The sequence below is a fragment of the Mustela nigripes genome, chromosome X (assembly GCF_022355385.1).
Source record: "Mustela nigripes isolate SB6536 chromosome X, MUSNIG.SB6536, whole genome shotgun sequence".
Classification (NCBI taxonomy): Eukaryota; Metazoa; Chordata; class Mammalia; order Carnivora; family Mustelidae; genus Mustela; species Mustela nigripes.
Window position 1 is genome coordinate 67,967,232 of NC_081575.1, and position 24,364 is coordinate 67,991,595.

At 42.3% G+C, this 24,364-nt stretch overlaps 1 protein-coding gene across 7 annotated transcripts in view; it reads right to left on the bottom strand.

Annotated features, from left to right (window-relative positions):
• Window positions 1–23,182, bottom strand: part of TAF1 (TATA-box binding protein associated factor 1) — a 75,190-nt gene extending 52,008 nt beyond the window's left edge. For 3 of the 7 annotated variants that reach the window (XM_059385842.1, XM_059385841.1, XM_059385837.1), the window contains exons 1-24: window positions 22,935–23,182; window positions 21,860–21,974; window positions 21,604–21,720; window positions 17,747–17,866; window positions 16,425–16,666; window positions 15,824–16,042; window positions 15,212–15,430; window positions 14,656–14,860; window positions 13,226–13,402; window positions 12,611–12,738; window positions 12,392–12,499; window positions 12,095–12,268; window positions 11,261–11,434; window positions 10,950–11,054; window positions 10,078–10,278; window positions 9,764–9,905; window positions 9,269–9,399; window positions 8,503–8,583; window positions 4,273–4,422; window positions 3,973–4,092; window positions 3,498–3,673; window positions 2,704–2,882; window positions 1,062–1,275; window positions 425–590 (exon numbers count right to left, since the gene is read on the bottom strand). In XM_059385842.1, coding sequence (XP_059241825.1) covers window positions 425–590; window positions 1,062–1,275; window positions 2,704–2,882; window positions 3,498–3,673; window positions 3,973–4,092; window positions 4,273–4,422; window positions 8,503–8,583; window positions 9,269–9,399; window positions 9,764–9,905; window positions 10,078–10,278; window positions 10,950–11,054; window positions 11,261–11,434; window positions 12,095–12,268; window positions 12,392–12,499; window positions 12,611–12,738; window positions 13,226–13,402; window positions 14,656–14,860; window positions 15,212–15,430; window positions 15,824–16,042; window positions 16,425–16,666; window positions 17,747–17,866; window positions 21,604–21,720; window positions 21,860–21,974; window positions 22,935–23,114 — 3,843 coding nt within the window. In that variant the 5' untranslated portion in view covers window positions 23,115–23,182. The remainder of the gene's footprint in view (window positions 1–424; window positions 591–1,061; window positions 1,276–2,703; window positions 2,883–3,497; window positions 3,674–3,972; window positions 4,093–4,272; window positions 4,423–8,502; window positions 8,584–9,268; window positions 9,400–9,763; window positions 9,906–10,077; window positions 10,279–10,949; window positions 11,055–11,260; window positions 11,435–12,094; window positions 12,269–12,391; window positions 12,500–12,610; window positions 12,739–13,225; window positions 13,403–14,655; window positions 14,861–15,211; window positions 15,431–15,823; window positions 16,043–16,424; window positions 16,667–17,746; window positions 17,867–21,603; window positions 21,721–21,859; window positions 21,975–22,934) is intronic. The other 4 variants (XM_059385843.1, XM_059385839.1, XM_059385840.1 and 1 more) reach the window with 3 other exon arrangements.
• Between the last annotated feature and the right edge of the window lie 1,182 nt (window positions 23,183–24,364).

Genomic DNA, 24,364 nt, shown 5'->3' on the forward strand with positions numbered 1-24,364 from the left:
CAGGACTCAATCCCAGGACCCTGGGATCATGACCTGAGCTGAAAGCAGACACTTAAAACACCTGAGCCACCCAGGTGCCCCCTGTTGCTTCTAATATGTACAATTTTTAAAGGATATGTGTATGTGTACGTACACACACACACGCACGCGCGCGTGTGTGTAAAAAACACCTCTCTCACCCAAGCCCATTTCAACCCCTAGGAAATACTCCCAATGGGTGAAGTATAAAATGACACCAAATGGCACCAGATTAGGTTGTTAGTGCCAGTCACACTAGTCATGGTAACATCTGAGCAGCCACACCAACTCAAACTAGCTTTCCACAATACTGCCCTCATTCCCAGTGAGGGAGAACACCAAAAGCTATTGGCAGAGGTATGCTTTCTTCGCCTTTTTAGCTATGATCATGCCACATTCTATTTACTTTTAGGTCAGGGCGCTCCTTCATTTTTTTGGGCTTCTTCTCAGGAGGACCCTTAAGCTTCTCCTTTTCCTGGTTCCGCTTCAGCCGCCTAAGTTGCTCCTGAATCCTCCGCCGTTCCTTTCTCATCTCTTCTCGATGCTGTTCATCAAAAAGGGCAAACTTTCGACTGAAGGGCAAGGGGGAAAAATATCACAGGACCATAAGCAAAGCTAAACCAAAGACAACCGTCCTGATAGCTAAACACATCAGAACTAAAATAATCCATCCAGACAGAAATAAAAGGGGCTACCTATATTCCCATCTCCCCTACTCATCAGCCTTCCATGTGCAGAGCAGCACCTCTCTCAGAATAAGGTGTCCTGAGTCATCACTAAGAGTTATGCCAACCAACCACAATGCAAAGGACCCAGGTGGAATGGAAAACATGCCTTTATTTTGAAGCAAATTTAAAATATCTCCCTGTGATTTGGCTCTGTCCAAACCCCAAGACCTAAAGGCACCCAACCAACACAGACTTCCAACTTCCAGCTGTCCAGAATCCTGTCACTAAAACTCCAGCACATATCTCCCTCATCCCCATCCCCCACCACTTTCATCGTCCTCCTTATCATACTGGAAAGCAGTGAGTCAAACTCACATGAATTCCTCATCTTTTGTGGTTCGTATGCGCACGTAGGCATCAATGACAGCTGGCTTTCGGACTGTCTCACAGCGAACGTACTCCTTCCCCTCTTCATCTCGAAATGTGCGATAAATCTTTAGACAACGGCCGGTGGCAGAAGAGTTAAGGCTAGTCACAGAAGCTGTGTCATCATCTCTGTGATTGTTTCCTGATGCTGCTGAACCTGCTGCTGCAAGGCAGAAAAAGATTTCCACGCATTCCCCCTACCACCCACATGGTCATTTTCCTGAGACTGGGTGGAAACCTTGAAGTTCAACGGTCCACAAAAGCATGTACGCTTACCAAAAGCATTGTATGGTTCTACAGAAAGCATCACGCCCGCAAATGCACTGATTTGTCCTGCCCTGACTTCATTTTACCACTGCCCCATTCCCATTTTTCTAAGTATGAGAAGTTCTGAAAGGAACTCAAAGAACTACATTTGTTAGAGGGGACAGAAAGACAGCAGCTGTATTCTGATTCCTCTCAAGAGCAGAAGAAAGCCCAAGCAGCAAGTAGTTGATTGATCACATTAAAGAAAAGCACTCTGGCACCAAGAGGGAAAACTGCACCACAGACACAGGTCCAGAGCCTTAGGAGAATGCTTCTCAAACCCAAACGCGAATGAAGAGGTATCACCTGAGAATTCTCATTACACTAAATTCTAGGGTGATGCCTGAGAATCTGCATTCCCAAAAAGCTCCTGTGTGATGTCCCTACTGCTGGTCTAGGACCACCCCAGTGCAAAGGCTTTATCACATCTTTACAAAGTAGTCAGAACACAAAATTACACAAAGCTTTTTACAGAGCAGGAAATAAAGGAAAAGCCTATTGGGAGTGAGAACAGTCATTTACATATGCATCTTCAGGCCTTTATCCTCCCTCTCATAGTATCTATATCCAAATTTTCATTTGCCTGCTTGACGTCTATACTGGGAAGTGTCATGGGGACCTCAAACTCCACATATTACATCTTCCCTTCTCACACCTGCTTCTTTCTCTGAAGTTTACTACTTTAATCAAAGGTACCATCTTTCTGGAAAGCCTGGAGTGAAATCTTAAGGTCACCTTGATTTTTTACCCCTTTTCATTCACAAAATCCATACCCCAAACCAGTTCAAGCCTTTATCATCCCCACTCTCAACTTCTGCAGTTCTTGGTTGGTGATTTTTAACTCTATTTAGGGTCTAGGACTCCTTTGAGAATCTTCTGAAAGTCACAGGTCTTCTCAGGAAAGGTACATTTGCACAGAATTTTATATATGATTTCAGAGGGTTCAAGAGCAACCCCTCAAATTTATCCATGAAATCAGTTTTAAAAACTCTTAGCCTCTAAGATGAATGACCAGAAAGATCACCTGACGTACGGCACTGCTAGCCCTGGCTTGGACAGCCCTGACACAGACAGAGGCAGCAGTGGGCCAGTGGCAGCTCTTCAATCTGGGCCCCCCAGAAAAACCTCCAAGTTCAGCTTGCAGTAACCTTTCCACCTCATCTACAGGCTTTTCTACACTCATCCGCTACTTCTTCTGCCTCCAGCTTTGGCTCAGTTCTTAGTCTGCAGTTATTTACACTTTTCCGATCCTTCTCTTTCTTGTCTATGAAGCCACTACCCTCACCCAGTAGCATCCGCTGTAATTCCTTCCGCTCCTGCTCCTCCCGTTCACGCGACAGCTGAGAGCTGGTTTTCTTATTCTGCAACATGTTCTCAATGTTCTTTCCCATTTCTTCAAAGTCACTGTCTTCAGCTGAGCTGCTGTCTGTGTCAGTTGATAATACTTCGGTTGATGACAAAACTCTAAAAAGGAAAAACGATGTTGAAAATTAAGAAGAGAAACATGAAAGTGTATAAAGAGCTGAAGAAATACAGCTTTAGGCAACAGGAGGAACTTGGGAAATCAACCTTAAAAAGGAATACCCAAATCCACTAAGACATGGGGGCCTTAACAGAAGAGCTTTACAAAATTTTCCTTGACTTTTGTCAACAAGGCAAGTTTGAAATATGCTATAACACAGCAACTCTTTCAGAATTCCTAGAAAAAGCCTGAGAAATAAAACGGCACACTGGTCATTTTTAATAATAGAGCATTACCATCCTCTCACAGTAAGCCTTCAGAAAAAAAACAAAACACACTCATTGTCCCTTATCACCACTGGAATAACTGCCAGGCTCAAGCAGGCCACAAAAGTTACCATGGAACCTAGAGTACGTCTTGCCAATGCAAAACCTTTGCCAAGTTGCTCTGAAAGGAGCAGGTGTTCTAGCAGTATTATGAACAGAGACCACCCTGAAATCTCAGCTACCTGGGCAACGAGTCACATTATCAAGTGACCTCCTGTTCATTGTAACATATAGTGTCTGGGACTCCTCCCCTTTCCAGCTTGGATTTTCTGCAGCACTAGAACAACATACTTGTTCTGAAGGTCAAAGATGCGCTGACATTCCTCTTTGTAACGCTCCTGATGCTCAGCCACAGAAAACCTTGACCCACGGGCAAATTTACTCATGGGCCCCTCTCCAGAGCGGGCCTGCTCTGTGGACATTGTGCGGACTACGTCAATCACTTCCCAGCGGGACAGCTTTTTAATCTACGAGAGAGACAAACACATACACCTAAATCATCAGAGATTTCAAAAAATAAACCAAGGCACAGAACTTAGAGAGCCAGACAAAAACAAAAAAACTAAAACTAAAACACCACCCAAAGCAGGTTAAACAGAAAGCTTGGGGAAAGCTAACTCCTGAAAAAGTGCCTAAGATTCAGGGTACTACAACCTACACCACAAACTTATCCAGATAGTTCCTTACATCTGCCTCCTAGTTCTTCCCTCTATCAAAGGCCCCCTCCTACCCTAGGGGACACTAAGTTTTCCTCTTTCACACTCACCTCTTCTTCAGGCACACCAAATTTACGGAGGAGCTGCTTGGCATTTTTCAGTGAAAGGCGACGGAGATCTGCATCTGTTCCTGTCACTGTCTTCTTTACTGGCTGAGGCTCTTTATCATCCTACCTCAAACATAAAACAAAACAGGCAAGAACTGTAATAAGCTGAACTCCTTACAGTAGGTGCCTAAGCCATCCTGTCAACTTAAGTGTTTTCCATCCCCCAGCCCCTTCACTTCCACTCCTTAACCTCCATTTCTTCCTCCCTTAATTTTTGGTTTCCAGGATTTCAGACAGTCTCACCTTCTGCTGTGTCGGTTTGTTTGGAATCTTGACATAGGAGAATCCTTCGCCACACCCTGTAGGATCTGCCACCCCAGTCACCTCCAAGAGACACTTGCCCTTCATAGCAGCAATGAAAGCCCTTGTGGTGTTCCAAGGAGCAGTACGAACCTGAGGTATAGAAAAAGATTATAAGGGCTATGGGAAAAATTTGCTCTACGTCTAGCCATACTTAGAAGATCAGAATAATTACAATAATGTACAATTTGATGCTTTCCTAAATTATCCACGAAGATCAATAGTTGCATATAAAGCTGCCCAGTACTCAGCTTACTCTTCTTCCCCTCTATGGAACTTACGTTATGATATTAAACAAAAATCAAATCTCAGCCAGTATAAGGAGAACACTGTGGAACAGTGGTCCCCTTTGGTCCCATATCCCTAGGGATATACTGAGAGTTCTCAAAGACAGTGATGCCCCACTCTTCATGATGCTCAAAGAGGTTGATGATGCATCTGACTGCCCGATTGCTCGAATGGCTGCTTTAGAATAGCCAATACATTCTGTAATTAAATGATAAGCATATTTTACAAAGTAATGGCTTTAACCCCAGGTCCATTTTACCTCTGCAACTGGTTGGTTAAAAAGTCTGTCCTGTCCTGGGGCCCTGAATATAGTGTTTACTGACCCCAAAAAATAACCAGGAAATTAAGACAAGAGGAATGTGCTTGTCCACACAGACCAGTTAAGAGTATACACAATTAGCTAAAGAGTGGTCAATTCTCTAATCAAGATTCAATCTCGAAGGCTATTTGACCAAATCCTTACTTTCTGAAATTCTTAGACATCCACTCATTTTTCACTCCATCCTCAAAACACCACAATGAGCTTCTTCACTCACTCTGTCTGACCTCATTTATAATCACTCACTGATTTAATAGATATTTATTGAACACCTACTACATGCCAGGCACTACTTTCTCATGGATCTCACATTAGTGACACAGAGACAAATAACCAACCAAATACAATACTGCATAATCAGTGCATTGATAGGAAATTAAAAAGTGTTACATGTACATAAAGAAGGGAAGAATAATGAGCCAATATGATGGGAGTGAGGACAGAAGTCAGGGTAAGCTTCCACGAAGTATAAATCATAGGTGAAGGTAAGATGGTAGAAGAGTGGCAAGAAAATATCCTAGGCAGAGGGAAAAGCAGTTGCAAAATCCTGGAAGGCAACAGAAAGAAACTGAGGGTACTGAATGAACTTCAGTATGTTTGCAGCTTGAGTACAAGATGGACAGTGACAGGAGATGAGAGCAGGTTAGAGTTATATACAAGACCCAAATCACATTGCACCTTGTAAAGCATGTGCAGAACTTCTTTCTAAAAGAAGTGAGGACCCAAAGGAAGTCTTTGGGCTAGAAAATCATATGATCAGATTTTTGTTCCAAATTTTTATTTTTTTATTTTTTATTTATTTATTTATTTATTTTTTTAAAAGATTTTATTTATTTATTTGACAGAGAGAAATCACAAGTAGCTGGGAGAGGCAGGCAGAGAGAGAGAGGAGGAAGCAGGCTCCCCGCTGAGCAGAGAGCCCGATGCGGGACTCGATCCCAGGACCCTGAGATCATGACCTGAGCCGAAGGCAGCGGCTTAACCCACTGAGCCACCCAGGCGCCCCGAGAATTACCATATGACCCAATAATTCTACTTTTAGGTATTTACCCAAGAAAAAAGGAAATGTGTCCAGAGATTTATACATGAATATTGATAGCAGCTTTATTCATAATAGCCAAAAACTGGGAACAACCAAAATGTCTTTTGATAGGCCATTACCTAAACTGTGGTAATAACCACATTATGGAGTGCTATGTGGCAATACAAAAGAACAAACGATCAATAACCTGGATGAATCTCAACATAATTACAGGGTTAAAGACAGACAAGAAAAAATACATACTTTCAACAAATGGTGCTGAAAATAGAATAGCCACAGGCAAAATAATGAAGCTTGACCTTTACCTTATACCATATATAAAAATTAACTCACAATGGAGCAAAGACCATCTTAGGTCTCATACCTAAGTATAAGAATTAAAAATAGGGGCACCTGGGTGGCTCAGTGGGTTAAAGCCTCTGCCTTTGGCTCAGGTCATGATCCCAGGGTCTTGGGATCAAGCCCCGCATTGGGCTCTCTGCTCAGTGGGGAGCCTGCTTCCTCCTCTCCTCTGCCTGCCTCTCTGTCTACTTGTGATCTCTGTCTGTCAAATAAATAAATAAAATGTTTTTAAAAAAAGAATTAAAAATATAAAACCCTTAGAAGAAAACAGAGGAAATACCATGACACTGGATTTGGCAATGACATCTTGGATATGGTATCAAAAAAGCACAAACAACAAAAGTAAAATAAGATACACTGGACTGTATCTCAATTAAAAACTTCTCTGCATCAAAGGACACAACAGAATAAAAAGGCAACCTATGGCAGAAAAGTACTTGCAGAGCATGTATCTGATGAGAGATTAATATCAAGTATTTATAAAGAACTACAACTCAATAACTAAAACCAAACAACCTGATTAAAAAATGGGCAAAGAACTTGAATAGACCTTTCTCAGAAGAAGATACACAAAAGGCCAATAAGTACAGGGAAAGATGGCTCAACATCACTAACCATTAGGGAAATGCAAATCAAAATCACAATGAGATACTGTCTCATATCCATTAGGATGGTTACTACCAGAAAAAAAAAATAACAAGTGTTGGTATGAGTGTGGAGAAATTGAAATTCTTATATGCCATTGACAGGAACGTAAAATACTGCAGCTGCTTTGAAGAAAATAAGTATGAAAGTTGCTCAAAAAACTAAAAACAGAACTATCATGTGATCCAGTAATCCACTTCTGGGTCTATATGCAGAAGAACAGAAAACAGAATCCTGAAGAGATATGTGCATACCCATGTTCACAGCAGCACTGTTCCCAACAGCAAGAGGTGGAAGCACCCCAAACATCTACCAATGGATGGGTGGATAAACACGATGTGGTACATACACACAGTGGAATGTTATTCAGCCTTTTATAAAGGAAGGAAACTGTGATATATGCTACAACATGCATGAACTTTGAGGATATCGTGCTGGATAAAATAAACCAGTCACATAAAAACAATACCTCATGATTCCACTTAGGGGAAGTACCTAGAGTAGTAAAATTCAGAGAGACAGAAAGTAGAATGGTGGCTGCAGAGGCTGGAGAAGAAAGATATGGGGACTTGTCATTTAGTGGGTAACAGAGTTTCAGTTTTGCAACATGAAAAGAGTTCTGGAAATTGGTTATGCAACAGTGTGCACATACCTAACATTACCAAATTGTCCATTTAAAGGTTAGATGGTAAATTTTGTTATGTATATTTTACCACGGTTAAAATAAGAGAGTACATATTATATGAGCACACATATCTAAAAATGTAGAAAATGTGAACTGATCTATAGTGACAGAAAGCATCAGTGTGGTTTTCAGGGCACAAAGAGGCCAGAGTAAAGGGAAAAGAAGGAAGAAAAGAATTCCAAAGGGAGTACAAAAAAACTTTTGGGGGGTGACAGATACATTCACTATCTTGTTATGAGGATTCACAGATATAAAAACATATCACAACGTATCAAATAGTACACTTTAAATACATGCTACTTATATCAATCTTAACTCAATAAAGTTGGGTTTTTTTAAAGGATAAATGGAAAAAAAATTAAAATGGATAAATGGGACATACTAATAAAAATTTATTACACAATTACACCCAGGGCGCCTGGGTGGCTTGGTTAGTTGAGCATCTGACTCTTTTTTTTTTTTTTTTAAGATTTTATTTATTTATTTGACAGAGAGAGAGATCACAAGTAGGCAGAGAGGCAGACAGAGAGAGAAGGGGAAGCAGGCTCCCTGCTGAGCAGAGAGCCCGATGTGGGGCTCGATCCCAGGACCCTGAGATCAGGACCTGAGCTGAAGGCAGAGGCTTAACCCACTGAGACACCCAGGCACCCCTGAGCATCTGACTCTTGATTCTGGCTCAGGTCATTATCTCAGGACTGTGAGATCGAGCCCCACACTGGGTTCCAGGCTAAGGGAAGAGTCTGCTTGAGATTCTCTCCCTCTGTCTCCCCAGCCCCACTGACATGCGCGCGCGCTCTCTCTCTCTCTCTAAAATAATTAATTAACTTAAAAAAAACTAGTGTAAAGCCTTACCTCATCATCAATCTTCATCTGGAAATCTTCCTCATTTTCTTCTTCTGGAGCAAAAAAGGACTTCTCACCATAGCCAGCATCCTGGAAGAGCACAAATGTAAGCATAAACCAGTCAACAAATTGGAAAACACAAAGTACAAGTTTCACTAAGTACCAAGTACAGAATATCAAAGTACATTTTCGCACAGAGAATGGATTCTGTAAAGTCTTCCTGTCTCTGTCACCATTCTACATCCTTAGGCTATCAGAAGATATATTACATTTCAGGGAACTTGCCAGCTGACGTGTAGGTTGTTAAGGCTCAAAAAGGAAGCTAAGTAGAGATGCTCATCACTGCAGACTCACTAACTCAGTGGTGTAGCTATGCTGTCTCACCCCGGCTAGATCTTCCTTGCTTGGGCCTAAGAATATCGTACTTCTCGAAAAGCACATGTCTAGCACCACCATCTCAGCCCATAGGGAAGGCTATGGAAAACAACCAAGAAGTATTTGCTGTGTATGAACCTGCCTCGTAAGGAACAAAGATTAAAGTCACCACCCAAATGGATGGAACAATACGCCCTACATTCCCTCATGAAGCCTTCCCACTTCTATTTAGCTAGACTGGAGTCGTCCTCAGAACCAATGGACACAGAGTACCTCAGAGCTCAAATCTGTCAGTAACTGGTTCATAATCCAGGAACCATCACTTCTTGGCCAGTACCACCAATCTGCATCCTCCTCTGCAACAAACCCACAGGCATAGGCAAAAGGGAAAGGTGCTTACCTTCAGTCGCTGCTCTGCGGCTATCATGCTATAGTAGGCACAGCACTGCTCTGGGGACACCATAGCTCTGATCTCCTCTTCAGTCGGTAACCGAAAATCAGACTTCAACACCCACCAGTTTGAGTCCATCCCTAGAAAAAGTAGAGAGAATGAGACCATTCCAAATTCCAAAGGCCCTTCCACTGATAGCAACAAGGATAATGAATCGAGACCAGGCCATGCAATGTCCCAGAAGGTCTAGCCACAGTTAGCCTGCCTGCCGAAGAAAAGCCCCACTGCTAGGTTGCCTGCACCTCCTGACATCCACCATCCAATGAATTTCCTAGCAGGCACAAATCAAAAAGCAATCATAGCCTCCATAATTAGATTTACTACTTCCCTCTTTTGATGACTATCATTCTCTCAATCTGGGAGCAGTATACTTATCCTTTCATCAAAAGCTGTAATTCCTTTCTTGGAAAGAGACAGGGGAAACAAATAGTCACAAATGATGACCTGTGCGTTTGAAGTCAGCGCAGAGCTTCAGCCTCTTCCGGATGCTACTTTCTGAGTGAGAAGGGAAGGCTTTCTTTATATCTTCCATTCGGATCCGCCGTGGCCGATCTTTACTCTTCCAGAATAGGCGGTAAATAAAGACCTGTCCAACAAACCAAGTGTCTTTCATTTGGCAAAACAGAAGACAAAAGTGCTCGCCAGGGCTCTTTCCCCTACTAAGCCCTGATGTATTTTGAGCTCTCCTGATGTGCCCCCAAATCAACAATACCCTGTTATGTGCAAACTGACCCACCTCCCTCATCTGTCATTCTTACCTGGAGAAAGTCTCGAATATGTGTATTAGCCCTTTTGGAGTTGGGCCCAGGAACTTCAAACAAGGGGCACTGCTGGCCGACCACAAAAATATCCACTAATTCCCGAATATAGTAACCTTGTCTTGTCCGAATGATAAGGAAGTCAGTTTCTGGCATCTTATGAAGGTAAATTGGGGCACGAAAAAGATTGTTCTCAAATGCCTAACAAAAGTAAAAACACAAAAATTATATACAGAGAAGCCCTAGGAAATTTCATCAACTAACGAGAAGGGAAATCAGGCCTGTTTGCTCTCCATCCCCAGACTGCCATCTAAAACCTATCCAATAATATAAATAAATCGGAATATGGAATGTCAAACTGGATTAGAAAATAATTTTTTACCCACTGGCAGTAGTAGGGAAACTACAGGATTTGGATTCAGATGACACGACTCTGCTACTTACTATATGATGTCAGATTAGTCACTTAGTATCTCTGAGCTTAACTGACCTCATCTACAAAACATTTAAACAAATGAAAACATACCAATTCTGCAGACACAAATTAAATACTCATTAATTAACTTACTAAATTACTAATCCCAGGCTGACTTCCATATGCCACCCAGATGTTGCTGGCCTTCTTACCAGTGTGTGTTTTCTAAAAACAATTTCCAATTTAGTTTACAAATAACATTACTAGAGCCAGTTTTAATAAAAAGATCAAAAGAAAGTCTGGGGATTATAATCATTTGGGGATTGTAGTGCTCCTTCCCCATACCTGCCATGTACATAGTACCTCAATCAACTAGAATTAGTTCTTTCTGGGCTCACTCGCTCCTCACCTGTCAAGTTCCTTAGGAAAGAGTTGTTAACAGGAAAGAATCCCTCACCTGCAGTAATTGGCCAGGATGGAGAGAGCCCAGGAAGGGAGATGTATGGCAGTAAACAGTTTCTCCATATTTACAATCTGGGGCTCCAGGATCTTTTCCAGGTTTCTAGAAGGAACAAAAAAGCCCAGTTACTATTACAGAATAGAATCAATAAATCTTCACAAAATATTCCTTGAGCATAGCATTTTACTAATATTACTAACTACAAAAAAGACACCATTTCAGCATGGAAAAGACAAAATATACAATCGCAGACTATTGCTGGATGTTCGTTACAACTATATTACAAACAAGTTTTCTCAGAGACTCACCCGCTTATAGTAGTTTTTTATCTTGGTTGCCATGCCAACCTGCATCATTAATGGTCCATTTTCCTCACTGTATTCTGCAAGAATAAGATCTCCATCTTTGCCTGTGAGGTCCTGAGGTGTGCGCATAAAAAACATCTCTCCACCACCAGAGGCTTGTCTCTCTTGTTCTCTCATCTGCCCAGAACAAAGAGAACACAGTTCAGCTCCTGACAGGACAAGAACCACAAAATGATGCTGTTCATTCTGAGACAATGACATGAAAAGTGATTTTGCCTTGCCTTTTTTAAAACTTCATTGCAAAAATATTCAACCATGAAGCTGAAACTATGAACACTTACAATCCCACCGCTTAGCTATAACTTCATATTTTACCCTACCTAACTAAAATTATCTCCACAGATTTTTGCTGGAACCATTTTTTAAAAGATTTTATCTGACAGAGAGAGAGTGTGCACGTGCACAAGTAGGGGGGGTGGCAGGCAGAGGCAGAGGGAGAAGCAGGCTCCCCTGAGCAGGGAGCCCAATATGGGGCTCGATTCCACAAAACTGGGATCATGACCTGAGCCAAAGGCACATGCTTAACCAACTGAGCCACCCAGGTGCCCCCTGAATCGTTTCTGAAAGCTGCAGTCATCATGACACTTCACCTTGAGTATTTTCACATGCATCCCCTAAGAATAAGGACATTCTCCTAAAAAACTATAGTAACATTCTATTACATCTGAGAAAAAAGTAATTCCCTAGTATCATCTAATAGCATGTCCATTTCCCCAACGTGTACGCTAACATCTTTTATAGCTGCTTTTTTTTTTCCTACCCAGAGTTCAGTCATACCTTAGCCTTCTTTTTGATGTGTTTTAGCAAGGGCTGGACTGAGTGGGGACCTGGCTGAGAGAGTGCCCCAAAAGAGTATTTCTTGAGAGGTGGGCGATGGAACTGCCGAAGTTTGATGGGCCCCATGTGGGTAGGAAAGAAGGGCTGTCGTAATTCCACAGCAGGAATCGAGTGCTAAGACAAGAAATACAGGGTTCAAATTAAATAATTACTCCAGCCTATGCAAGATTTACCCATATCCTCCATTAAAACAAGGCAGTGGTTCCCATCCATCACAGAATAAATTGTTACTTTTACCTGAATAATATTTCCTCCAAAGGTGCCTCGAAGACCCTGCTGCTTGGGGTAGTAATATTCATCATTGGAAAGATTCCATGGATCTTTCACTTCTGGCTGAGACATGTTCTAATGATGGGGACATCAAACAGATATCAAATAAACCTTAGTCAGACTACCCTCCGCCATTACCTTTCTCTGCTCTTCTCAACACCCTAGGTTCCTTTTCCCTCCACAGACCTGCTGTGGTTCCTCCTTGATGACCCCTGTTTTCCCTAACAGAATTCGACTCTTCTTCAGAGACGATTCCTTCTTACTTTCCTTGGAGGGGGAGTTGGAGGTGGCCTCTTCCTTTTCATCAGGAATTTCTAAGGATGAAACAAAAGTCACTCTGGAGATACTATCCCTGAAGATTCACATTTCCCACAGGTATCTTTGCACTTCCTAATCAGATCTCTCATCCCACCCCAGACCACTTCTAGTAGGTGATTCCCTCTAACTAAACACATTATACTCGGAATCTTAAAGGTACTGCTTTTCAACATCCCTACATTGTGAGCTTTCCCTAAGCAAAACAGAAATACCAGAAACAGCCACAACTCTGCTCTCTCAACTGCTACCTGAAAGTTCTAGTCTTTTTCATTTCTTTCCTTATTTTTTTAAAGTAGGCTCCACACCCAGTATGAGGCTAGAACTTACGCCCCTGAGATCAAGAGTCACCTGCTCCACTGAATGAGCCAACCAGGCGCCCCCGAGAAGCTTATAGTCTTGACCTTCCCAACCTTTCTGATTTCTGACATTAGCAGCAAGCTGTCCATTACAGAGAAGAAACACTGGTCCCTGCCAACACCATACCCAAAATAAGGTTCTCATCATTGGGATCAAGTGTCAAAACAGGAGGCTCCAACAGCCGGGGCATGGCCTGAGCATCCCAAATGATATTGTCCTCCCAGCGTCCATACACCAGCTCCTCATTGTCAATGGGAAAGATAGAGTACCAAGGCTTGTCATCATCCAGGGTGGCTGCAAAACCTACTCAGAAGAGGAGGAGACACTCAGTAACAGACAAAACACCTATGCCCCTTTCAATCATGATTCCAGCAAAGGGCAAAGGAGCACATGTTAGTAAAGTTATTCATGCAGCTACTGAAAAAGAACCTAGTGCACACAGTGTATTTCTCATTTTAAAATAAGCTGCAGACAAAACGTTCACTGCAGTGTTTTTCGTAAGACTCAAAATTTAAACAGCCAAGTGTGTTTAATAAGGGACTGGCTAAAGAAATCATGGTAATAAATGATATGGTAAAATATACTAACAATTAATGGTAATAAAATATATATTAAAAATACAGTAACTATTGGTCAATTATGAAAACATCCATATAAGAATACTATGCAATCAGCAAAGTGTTTAGATAGAACAAGAGAAGGAAAAAAAACCTCTTTCTTCGACTTAAAAATTAAAACATTTTTGTTTTCCTCTAGATTATAAAAGTAATACAGGTTAACTGAAGGAAAATACAGAAAAATATAAAGGAAACTGAAGCTGTCTGTGATTCCACAAACCAGAAATAACCACTGTGAAATCCCATAGTGCATTTCCTTTCAGTCAGCTTTCTGTAATTATATAGTGCGCTTTTTCTTTTCCCACTTACACGAACAGGGTATCATATATGCCACTTTGTTTTTCTCACTTGAGTTTCCCATGTCATTAAATGTTTTTATGAAAAATTTGGAATGACACAGAATAATGATGTCAAATGAAAAGCACAATATGCAAAAAACTGCCTACAGAAATGAACTCAACTACATAAACACAGAGAAGACAGAAAACCAAAAACAAAGTACACCAAAAAGTTAATAGTCGATCTTCTCTGGATAGCTGGATTATCAGTGATTTTTGTCACTGTATTCTACTTTCAAAGTTTTCTACATTAAGCATGACATACCCCCTTTTTTTTTTGCCTACTTAAGGAGAGAAAAAGCAAATTCTAGCATGATAAAGACAAAGGGGCTAGCTCTGAAAATGGAAGTAAATCATTGAGATAAAACCTTGGTCTAGTTTGGATAGATCATCAACTTCAAAGTGGTTTTCCCAGTTTTCCAATGAGAAATCAGAGTCCACCCTAGCTTGTTAATGGTGTACAACTTATTATGGACTAGAATCGGGGCTCAAGTCCAAAACATTTTGCTGCCCCTCAGCAGCAACAAAGAGCACAGCTAAACCCACTTAGGATGACTGAGCTGAAGGGAGTGTGCTAGACATGGCTGGCACAAAAGCACACCTTGCTGAACGTTGTAGGCCATGGCATTCCTAGTCATGCTGGAAGGAAGCCAGCCTGCCAGGCTTGCACGCTGAGGTTTTGTTCCTTTGTGTTTGACATCCTCTCCGTCCCAGATGATATCATCCTCCCAATGCAGCTGTGTCACCATCAGGAAGTTTTCATCAGCCAGAAGGTCAGTGCTATTTTCCTCAAGTTTCCTGAAATCCTACAGAAACGAAGACGGAAGACCAAATCCCTGAATGGTCACTGGTCAAAGTTCTGACTCCAGATCCCTCATCAGACCCATCAAACATGGTCCCTGACTTGAAAGAAGTACCTGATAAGGGAGGTCTGCCTCTGCACACTCCTGGGCTAGCATAGCACTCACTGCCCAGACAGAATCCTTGTGACGGGGCTAGCTGCCAGGGTGACACACTGTAACAAGCCCAAGGCTTAGAACCTCCATAACCTACCGAAGACAACCTACCCGGTATCTCCCCACCCAGAAAAGCAAAGTTAAGTAAAATGGAAAGGGCCCTGTGCGCAGATTCCTTTTTTATATACCAGTGTCACTTACCTCCAACATTCTACACTTCATCACGGGTTCGAGGTCCATTTTTCTCAGCTTGAAGCCATAATCAAACCCACTGCCATCTTCAGGGACACCCAGCATATCATACCATAGCCGAGCAGGCCCGTAACGCCACTCGGCTACTCTCGGTTTGGTATCGGCCACTTTATCCGTATCTCCAGTTGACTGGGAAAACTTGGACTCAACAGGAGCCATCATTGTAATCTGTAACAGAATAAAGCAGGAGGAGGATTTCCTGATCCCAGATGTCATAGGGCTATAAGGAATCCACAGTCAGTAAGGGAAATTAGAGAACTACAAGGATGATTCTTCAACAGAACTGGAGTCAGAATGGGAACAATGGGGCTAGATCATGGCACACTCTGCCTAAAGGATTCAAACTCCTATTCACCAGCATGTGTAGCACCCACTGCTGGCCCATAGTACTTCTCCACTACAATAGGGAAGGGACGGCCACTAAGACTGAACTCACGATTTCTTGTTCATAATCAGCACAGGGCTCTGCCTGCTAAAGTACATTTCCTATTTAGACATAAGCTAGGGAGAACTCATTTGTTCCTCCTGTAGGTCTCAAGCCCAGGTCTCTATTTTGCCTACTTCATCATCAGAGAGACATTGCTCTGGAGGTGGCGGTGGAGCGTAGTCATAGTTCCACAAAGACTTCTGGCTGACTTCTGACTCTACCGAGCACTCCACCTCCTGGATCTGCTCTTCCTGGATCAGCTCACGGTGCTTCTTTTTCCTCTTTCTCCGAGCACTCCGCCAAACAGATGGGACGTTTTTCCCTGGTCCAAAAAGACGTAGGAAGCGTAACACCTACAACACAGAGGCTCAAAGACTCAGTATCAGACAGGAAAAGAGCAGCATCTGGGTCTACAAACTCCCCTGAGAGATCCACTCAGCTGTGGGGGGGACCAAAGAGTGCTCAACTTAGAGTTATAACATCTACCAAGAAAGTAAAGAAGCATCCCTTAATAATTTGGACTAGTTCTTTTAAGACAACAAGGACAATTTCTGATGAGAACCATGTAAATCACATGTATTCTCATCAACGCTTTTTCAAAAAGACCTAATGCAGTGTCACTGAATAAGAAAACTTTTACATCTTATCCTTTCTGTATCCAACACCTTAGCAACAGAACTCAGAATTTAGGAGAGGTCAGTGGTTTGCAATATGGGCATTCTCCGTGGAAAGTACCTTCCCAGGCCGAAATTCCGGGAACAATTCTGTGACACTCGGCAACAGCTTGGTGGCATCGTGCTGCATAATCCCAGCCAAAGGTAGGGTCAGCTTCCCATCTTCAGATTCTGCCTGTGTTGCTTCTTGAGGTCCCATCTCAGATTCTGAGTCAGAGGAACTACTGAAGTCCACTTTCTCTGAGGCCAAAGAGGAAGGGGCAATGATGGAGGGCAAGATGATGCCTTCTCCATCCTCAGACACTGCAACAAGGAAGAGAAACCCCTTTGGCATGTAACTGTGAGCATACTTCCTCCGATTTAGCCAGTACCCACTCTAAGCTATATGCATGGCTCAGTGGCAGGGGATATAGTTCCAAGAACCCAGATCACTAGTATGCAACCCAGAAAACTCATTCCAACTCATCATCCCCCACTGTCCCCAACTCACCTTGTACCCGGTACCCTAGGGTTGTGATGAGAGAAAACAAACACTATTACTACATTTACTACTTTCTATACATGTATTAAAGGAATGTGATCAACAGCAAAATTATATGACACTTTTTTACCAAGCAGGCCTTATCATCTCTAGTTCAGAGACCCATAACTGAAGAATTTTTTTAAGCCCACAGGATGATAATGAAATTATCTAGGACACCAAGTTATCAGATGTTATTTAGCCTACAGACTAATGCAGAAATGGCTAAAACTGGTCAACATAATTCTCAAAATACAGGAGATCAAAAACACTGCTATTCCGCAATCTCCTAGCCTAGGACAGAGTTTCTACTGTGGCTGACACAGGGAAGGTGGAGAGGATCACTAAAGCCCTCGCCTTGGAAATCTCTGAATCTGGTAGTTGGCTCTCTCTGATTTATGCACATTCTAGGATGCCTTCCCCATTCAATCATTTATTTTAAAGAGTCATCTAGACAGGGAGTTTCCAAATACCAGTATGCAGATCAGTTGCATCAGCAATTACTTGGAGAACACTCTGAAATTCCTGGGCTCTGACCCAGCTCTTCAGAATCAGACTCTCTGGGTGAGAGTCATAAATCTGTATTTTTTTAACAGGCTTGGGATGATTGTGATGGGCAGCCAGATCTAAGAACCACTAAGCTCAATTACTTTTCCTCGAGTACCTGTTAAAATACTGTTGCCAAATATTTTAAAAAGTAAAACTTCCCTCTGACATTAAAATTTGAAAACTGTATGAATCACTTCCAGAAGCTGTATCCTTTCCTAGCAGCTTAATTTTAATAGTACCCTATGGGTATGCCAAAAGCCTAGCTCTATGAATGGAACTTGTTCCTTGGACAAAAGAATATAGTCTCTACTTACCACCAGTAAGAGCATCCTCGTCCTTATCCTTCTTCGTTGGTCCTGGAGGTGGAGGTGGAGGCGGCATCAACTTGCAGTCAATGTCTTCACAGTCAGCATCATAGTCATCTTCATCATAATCTAATGAAACCGGGAAGATGATTCTGAATATCCAGAATGTCATACAACAGCCCTGAGTTCCTTTGTTACACAAGAATTTAAAGCACCCTGTCAAAGTGGTGTTCTCAACATGCAGGAGGTGCAGGTTCTACCTTCAGAAAGAGATGATGACACAGCATCACTAAATACTAGAATACTACGTATATCTCATACAGAAATATAGGGAGCGTCCAAGAACTGTTTAAAACCTTTGCTCCATCTCCTGATCAAATTCTATTTGATTTTTTATTTTCATCCTGCTCAATCTCATAACTGCATTTAACATTCTTCCTTCTCTGTCAGCTTCCTTTAAGACTGGACTTTCTCTCTTCCCACTTCCCAAATCTTTGACACATTCTTTGATCTACCTTCTAAAGTCTGTTATTCTTTCCACTGACTTTTTACCTCTGGCATTCACTCCACACCGGATGGTGAACACTCTGCTTTTATTCCTCTACACAAGCCCCATTCCCTTACTCAAGAATCAACCTTATTCAGGATTAACCCCAAATCTGAAGGTCTGGCCCTGACTTACCCCTCTAAAATCACACCATATGTTCTCCTGCCTAAAGAACCTTTCCACTCAGGGGCGCCTAGGTGGCTCAGTTGGTTAAGTGTCTGCCTTCAGCTCAGGTCATCATTTACGGGTCCTGGGATCAAGCCCCACATCAGGCTACCTGCTCAGCGGGAAGTCTGCTTCCCCCTTCCCCTTTTTTTTAAGATTTTTATTTATTTATTTATTTGACAGAGAGAGAGAGAGAGAGATATCACAAGTAGGCAGAGGTAGGCAGAGGGAGAGGGGAAAGCAGGCTCCCCGCTAAGCAGAGAGCCCAATGCGGGGCTCGATCCCAGGACCCTGAGATCAGGACCTGAGCTAAAGGCAGAGGCTTAACCCACTAAGCTACCCAGGCGCCCCTATTTCCCCCATTCCTTCTGCCTCCTTCCCCTGCTCATGCTCTGTCCCTGTCTCTCTAAAACAAATAAACTTAAAATATTTTTTTTTCTTTTTAAGATTTTATTTCTTTATTTGACAGAGAGAGACACAGCAAGAGAGGGAATGCAAGCAAGGGAAGTGGGAGAGGTTTTATCTATAATCCTCCCAAGAATGTCAGCAAAGTAGGAATTATTCTGAGACAGTGAAATGACTTACTCAGGGTCACACAGTTTTAAATGACTAAATCAGAATTCAAGGCAGGCTGAACAAAGCCTATACTCATTTCAATGCACTTCCTTACTTACCCAGTCCTACTGATGTTTTATCAGCAACTCTCAAGTTCAATTCTGCTTAGCATTTTCCTCAGCTGTCACCCTACCCAAGACCTTGATGACTTTTTATCTAGCCTGCAAGAACAGTTTCTAAGTTAGTCTGCCCCTTTACCCCTTTTCTAATCAAAACCCTAAAGCAACAAGTGTCACTTCTCATTTTCATTTAGGAAGGAAAGGCAACTAACACTTACAGAGCATCTACCATGACCCTGTACTATGTAGGTGTCTTCACAACCCGTGATATTGAACTTAAATTCCCACATAAGACCCACTAATGAAGTATTATCACCTTTATTGAAGATAAGAAAACTAAGGCATTATTATAAATCCAAGCTTCAAAGACTAAGCAACTTCCCCAGGATCAAACTCAATATGGAGCTTCAGCTTGAACCTATTATTCTGACTCCAAAGTTCATTATCTTTTCATTGTACCACCCTGCCCTTTACTCAACAATGTTTGGTTTACAATCCTTTATGACATCAAATCCCAAGTAAGGCATACATACACGTGTTATCAAATTGCTCTATCCCTAGTATGTTTTCCACTCCTTTCAAGAAAACCTGCTGGCCAATTCCCCCTGCACTATTCACTTATTTCTATCTCTAAACCTTTAGAGAAGCCATGTTTTCAAACCAAAATGCCCTGCTACTTCCTCCCCAAGAAACTCTTTCAAACTTTTGCTCAAAATTCACCTCCATGACATCTTCTCTAATGACCTCCATCCACTTCTAATTACTCCAAAGAAGAATCCTAGTAAATCAAGCCACCTGAAGGGGCCAATGCCAGAGGAGGAGGAAGTTAGGACACAGGTAAAGGCACCCTCACTAAATAAGAGAACTTATAAATGAGCATCCCAGAGTACTAAGACTACCGAATGCAGCATCCCCTTTTTCTAGGAGGTCAGCTCATAAAACCCTAATAGGACACCCCCACTCGTCATCTTCCTTAACATTCCTATCCAAGACAACAAACCAAAACCTGAAAATTCCAAAACTCCCTGGAAATCAGAGCTACCACTTCCCCCTTAGCCTAAGTCAGGGGGCTCAAAAATAATAGTTATAGTATTTGTCTCAGATATTCTGTCAACCTGCTGAAATGAAATAGAATACTCTATACAGAAATATGAGGTTATAGCTGCTTGTCTTTTTGTTGTAATTATGCTTCCTGTTGTTTATCCCACTTTCCCAAATGATGATAATATCCTGGAGAGGGAGACCTGTATCTTCTATTTTTTCTGGGTTACCTCCTGTGTATGTGGCACAGTTAATTCTCTCTCTATGATAAGCACTCAAATCAATTAACTGGTACTGAAATCTAATTCAAAGAGGTGGACAATGAACAAACAATGAGCAACCTCATAAAAAAGTGTCAAGCAGTGAGAGATAGGGTAAGGCAGTAGAAACAATGACTTATACATATGTCAACTATACCTCAATTAAAAGTCGTAAAAAAATTACAAGTCAGAAAAAAGGAACTGTGATCAGTTGCTCTAGGTTCAAGACCACAGAACTAAACTCCTCAAGATCAGAAAACGGATCACCTTTGAACCATACTATCACAGTTTATAGCTCAACAAATGTCTAATATCCTGAATTACTGAATTAGTCAAGGTCTGCCACTACCTAACTTATATAACTTTTTAAAAAGTCCCACATCTTATTAAAGTCCAAGTTTTCTTTTCCTATGATGAAGTTAATAATAGACAATCATTAAGACCCCCTCCAGCTCTGATTTTGATTCTTTATGTAGCACCTTACACCAGGGAGAGACACCTATATTGGGAGCAAGCACTAAGTTCATTCTGTCAGCATACAGGTGGTAAGTGATTAATAAACATTAAGCCAGTAAATACGTGTGCTTGTTTATATAGGACATTGCAAATACTTAATCCTCCTTGAACTACCAAGTCCTTAAGAGCAAAGACTAAGTTCAAATAATCTCTTTTTTTTTTTACAGGATTTTATTTATTTATTTGACAAACAGAGATCACAAGTAGGCAGAGAGGCAGGCAGAGAGAGAGAGAAGGGGAAGAAGGCTCCCCGCTAAGCAGAGAGCCTGATGTGGGGCTCGATCCCAGGACCCTGGGATCATGACCTGAGCTGAAGGCAGACGCTTTAACCCACTGAGCCACCCAGGCGCCCCTGAGTTCAAATAATTTCTAAAACAGTGCCATGAACACTGTAGATCCTCAAATACCAGATAAGGAAAACATCTTTACTTGGCATTCACCAAGAATTTGGAAATAACCAGTTTGAGGAATAAACCCCCGAGTGTAACAATGACCCAGAACACACACAAAAAAGATAGGAGCTACATGGGACTGAGCTGACAAAAAGAGAGAGAAGGAAAGGATGGAGAGAAGGAACAATGGCAGAAAGCATACACAGAAACAAAATGGACTACACTGTAAGAAAATGACTGGAATGCTCTACTGATGACACTAAAGAATCACCTGAATGGCAAAGCGGCTGCAAGCTCCCCATAGTCTGCTGATATCTTCGGCTTTCATCTTCTGCTACCTCATTGATGTCTGAATAGTCAACAGCATCTTCTGTACTCCTGATCCATCCTATAGATAAAGGGGAGGGCAGGTATATCTCAACAAAGGCCAAGTAACTCTCACTCCCTTAGATAATTCCCAGTGAAAAGTGCATACACAGTAAATGGTTAGCCTCCTCCCTCCTTACTCCCCATGACCCACACTTCACCTTCATCATTTACCAGGGCACCATCAGTCCCAGTCAATTCTTCATTTGCGGTGAGTTCAGTGATCAGGCTGCCCAGACCCAAAGCCCCCAAGCCTGCCAAGTGCTTCTTACACTCCTGAAAAAGGAACAGCACCAGAATCGAAGATAACAACTAAATCTAAGCTTCCCACACCACAAGGCTTATTTCCCTGGTCCAGCATAAAGCTATAAATCCATATTAAATATAACTCTGCAGTGTGCTAAAAGGAGCATCACATTCCAGAACTGTAAAGTAACTCTTCCACTAAACTCCACGTTGATCAGATCTTTATCAACATATTAAGTCCAATTTCATCACCACACTTTAATAAGAAAAGATCAAAGAACCATCATCAAGACTAAACAAATAGAACAGTAGTTCTCTGAATAAAGGCTAAGGCAACTGAAGCCACTGGGATTCAAGAAGGGATGGCAAGAAATTTTTTTTGCTGGCTTTTGTGTATTTGTGTGTGATGCAGAGGAGAAATATTGATCAATATTTTCTTTTTGTTACAATGAATCTAAATGAAAGTAGGTAAGGTTCATTCGGACACAGGAAACAATTTCATGAAAGTCAGAGAAAACTACCCAAGAAGTGTACTGGACAAGAAGAGGTCTGCCCCAGATAGTCTGAACATTCGCTGTTGGAAGAACTGAGGCCTGAACCACACGATTTGTCACAGGTCCTCTTGATCTAGAGCCACCTCAAGTCAACGATGTCAGACAGGCAGTTTCAAGAATCTCCCAAGTCCTCATAGCAATGGCTTAAATGTAATGTCACAAGGTTAAGCTATTTTCCGGCTGCCTTGTGAGAATGACCATTAACCCCAAAGCCACCCACATCAGCACCCCTGACCTACGAGAGCTTGCCTACAGTTCTTTCTTCCCACCCTCAACCAGAACGAAGCCTCCAGTCTACGATCTCCACGCTCTACTAGGATAGCATCCGCTTCTCATTTCCTCTCCTCTTACGTTAACCGCGCCCTCTCACAGGGGCTCTACTCTCCTCACTCAGCCCGACAACCACCAACCCTATACCCACGCCCGCCCCCCTCACATCATCCAAGACGCTTTCCCCCTCCAGCTGTCCGGCTCCATTGATATTGCCGAAAAGGAAACCGGTTAAAGAAAATGGGCCGCCTCCAGCAGAATCTTCATCGCTGTCCGTGTCTGACATGATGGCGGTTGTGGTGTCACCGGAGGCTGCGGGGAGCAGCAAATCCCAGCCTGGTCCCATGGACCGGAAATAAAAACATTAGTCGCCCAGAAGTGACTTACAGGGCTCCTTGACCCCACCAGGCCTTACCGGAAGCGGAATGAGGGGGTGGAGGGACGTAACCGGAAAGACCGGCCGTCCTACGAAAAAGGCGAACTACTTTACTAACATAACGGCATTTGATTCGACCGTAAGGGATCAGGAGGTTGGGTATGTGGAAAGCGGTTGGTCAAAGAAAATGTTTGGTCCCGCCCCCTTCTGCTAATCTGCGCATGAGCATTCCCAGTGCATTGGATAGGTGTCACGGCTGTTCCTCCAATCAGAAGGAGCTGCTTGGGTCACGTAGCCTACGTCCTGGTTACCGCGGGTCACCACGCCGTGGTACGCGGAAGTAAAGATTAGAAGCCCCTTCGCTTCTGCTTCGGGAGGAGAGGCTGGCCGAAAATCGCACTGTGCCGGAAGTACCTCTCCAATTTTTGAATTGACATTTCCCCAGGGAAATGGAGTCCCTTCCCCCTCGGTTTCTTTCGGGAAGTGCGACAAAGATGAGTAAAAGGAACAGCCGACCCTTCAGCTAGGTTCACAATTGTTGACATTTTTACAGGTTTTATTTTTTTATTTTTATTTTTTTTAAAGATTTTATTTATTTACTTGAGAGAGAGACAGTGAGAGAGAGCACGAATGAGGAGAAGGTCAGAGAGAGAAGCAGACTCCCCATGGAGCTGGGAGCCCGATGCCGGACTCCAGGACCATGACCCGAGCCGAAGGCAGTCGTCCAACCAACTGAACCACCCAGGCGTCCCCAGGTTTTATTTTTGTTTTAATTTCTGAACCATTTGAAAGGTTCAGAACCAAATGTGATTCTCCAGCCCTAAAAATGGACGTTTTCTACATAACAACAAAATCGTTACTGCATCTTCAAAAATTAACATTGAATCATTATCATTTAGAATACAGTTTGTATTTTCGTATTTAAATTTCCCCAGGTGTCCTAGTTGGAGCATTTTACACCAGTCCAGGATCCGCTGAAGGTTTTTGCACTGCACTTAGTAATCTCCCTTCAGTCTTAATCCAGAAACACCAGCCTTTTCTTTGTGTTGCATACTACTTTTTTTTTTCTTAAGAATCCTGGCAAGTTGTCTTGAAAATATTCCATATTCTGAATTCATCTGATTGTTTCTTCAAATTGATTTATGTTAATTATTTTATCAGGCATCAGAAGGCACAAATGTCAGGTTGTCACTCTTGGTGATGCTGTATTTGAGCACCAG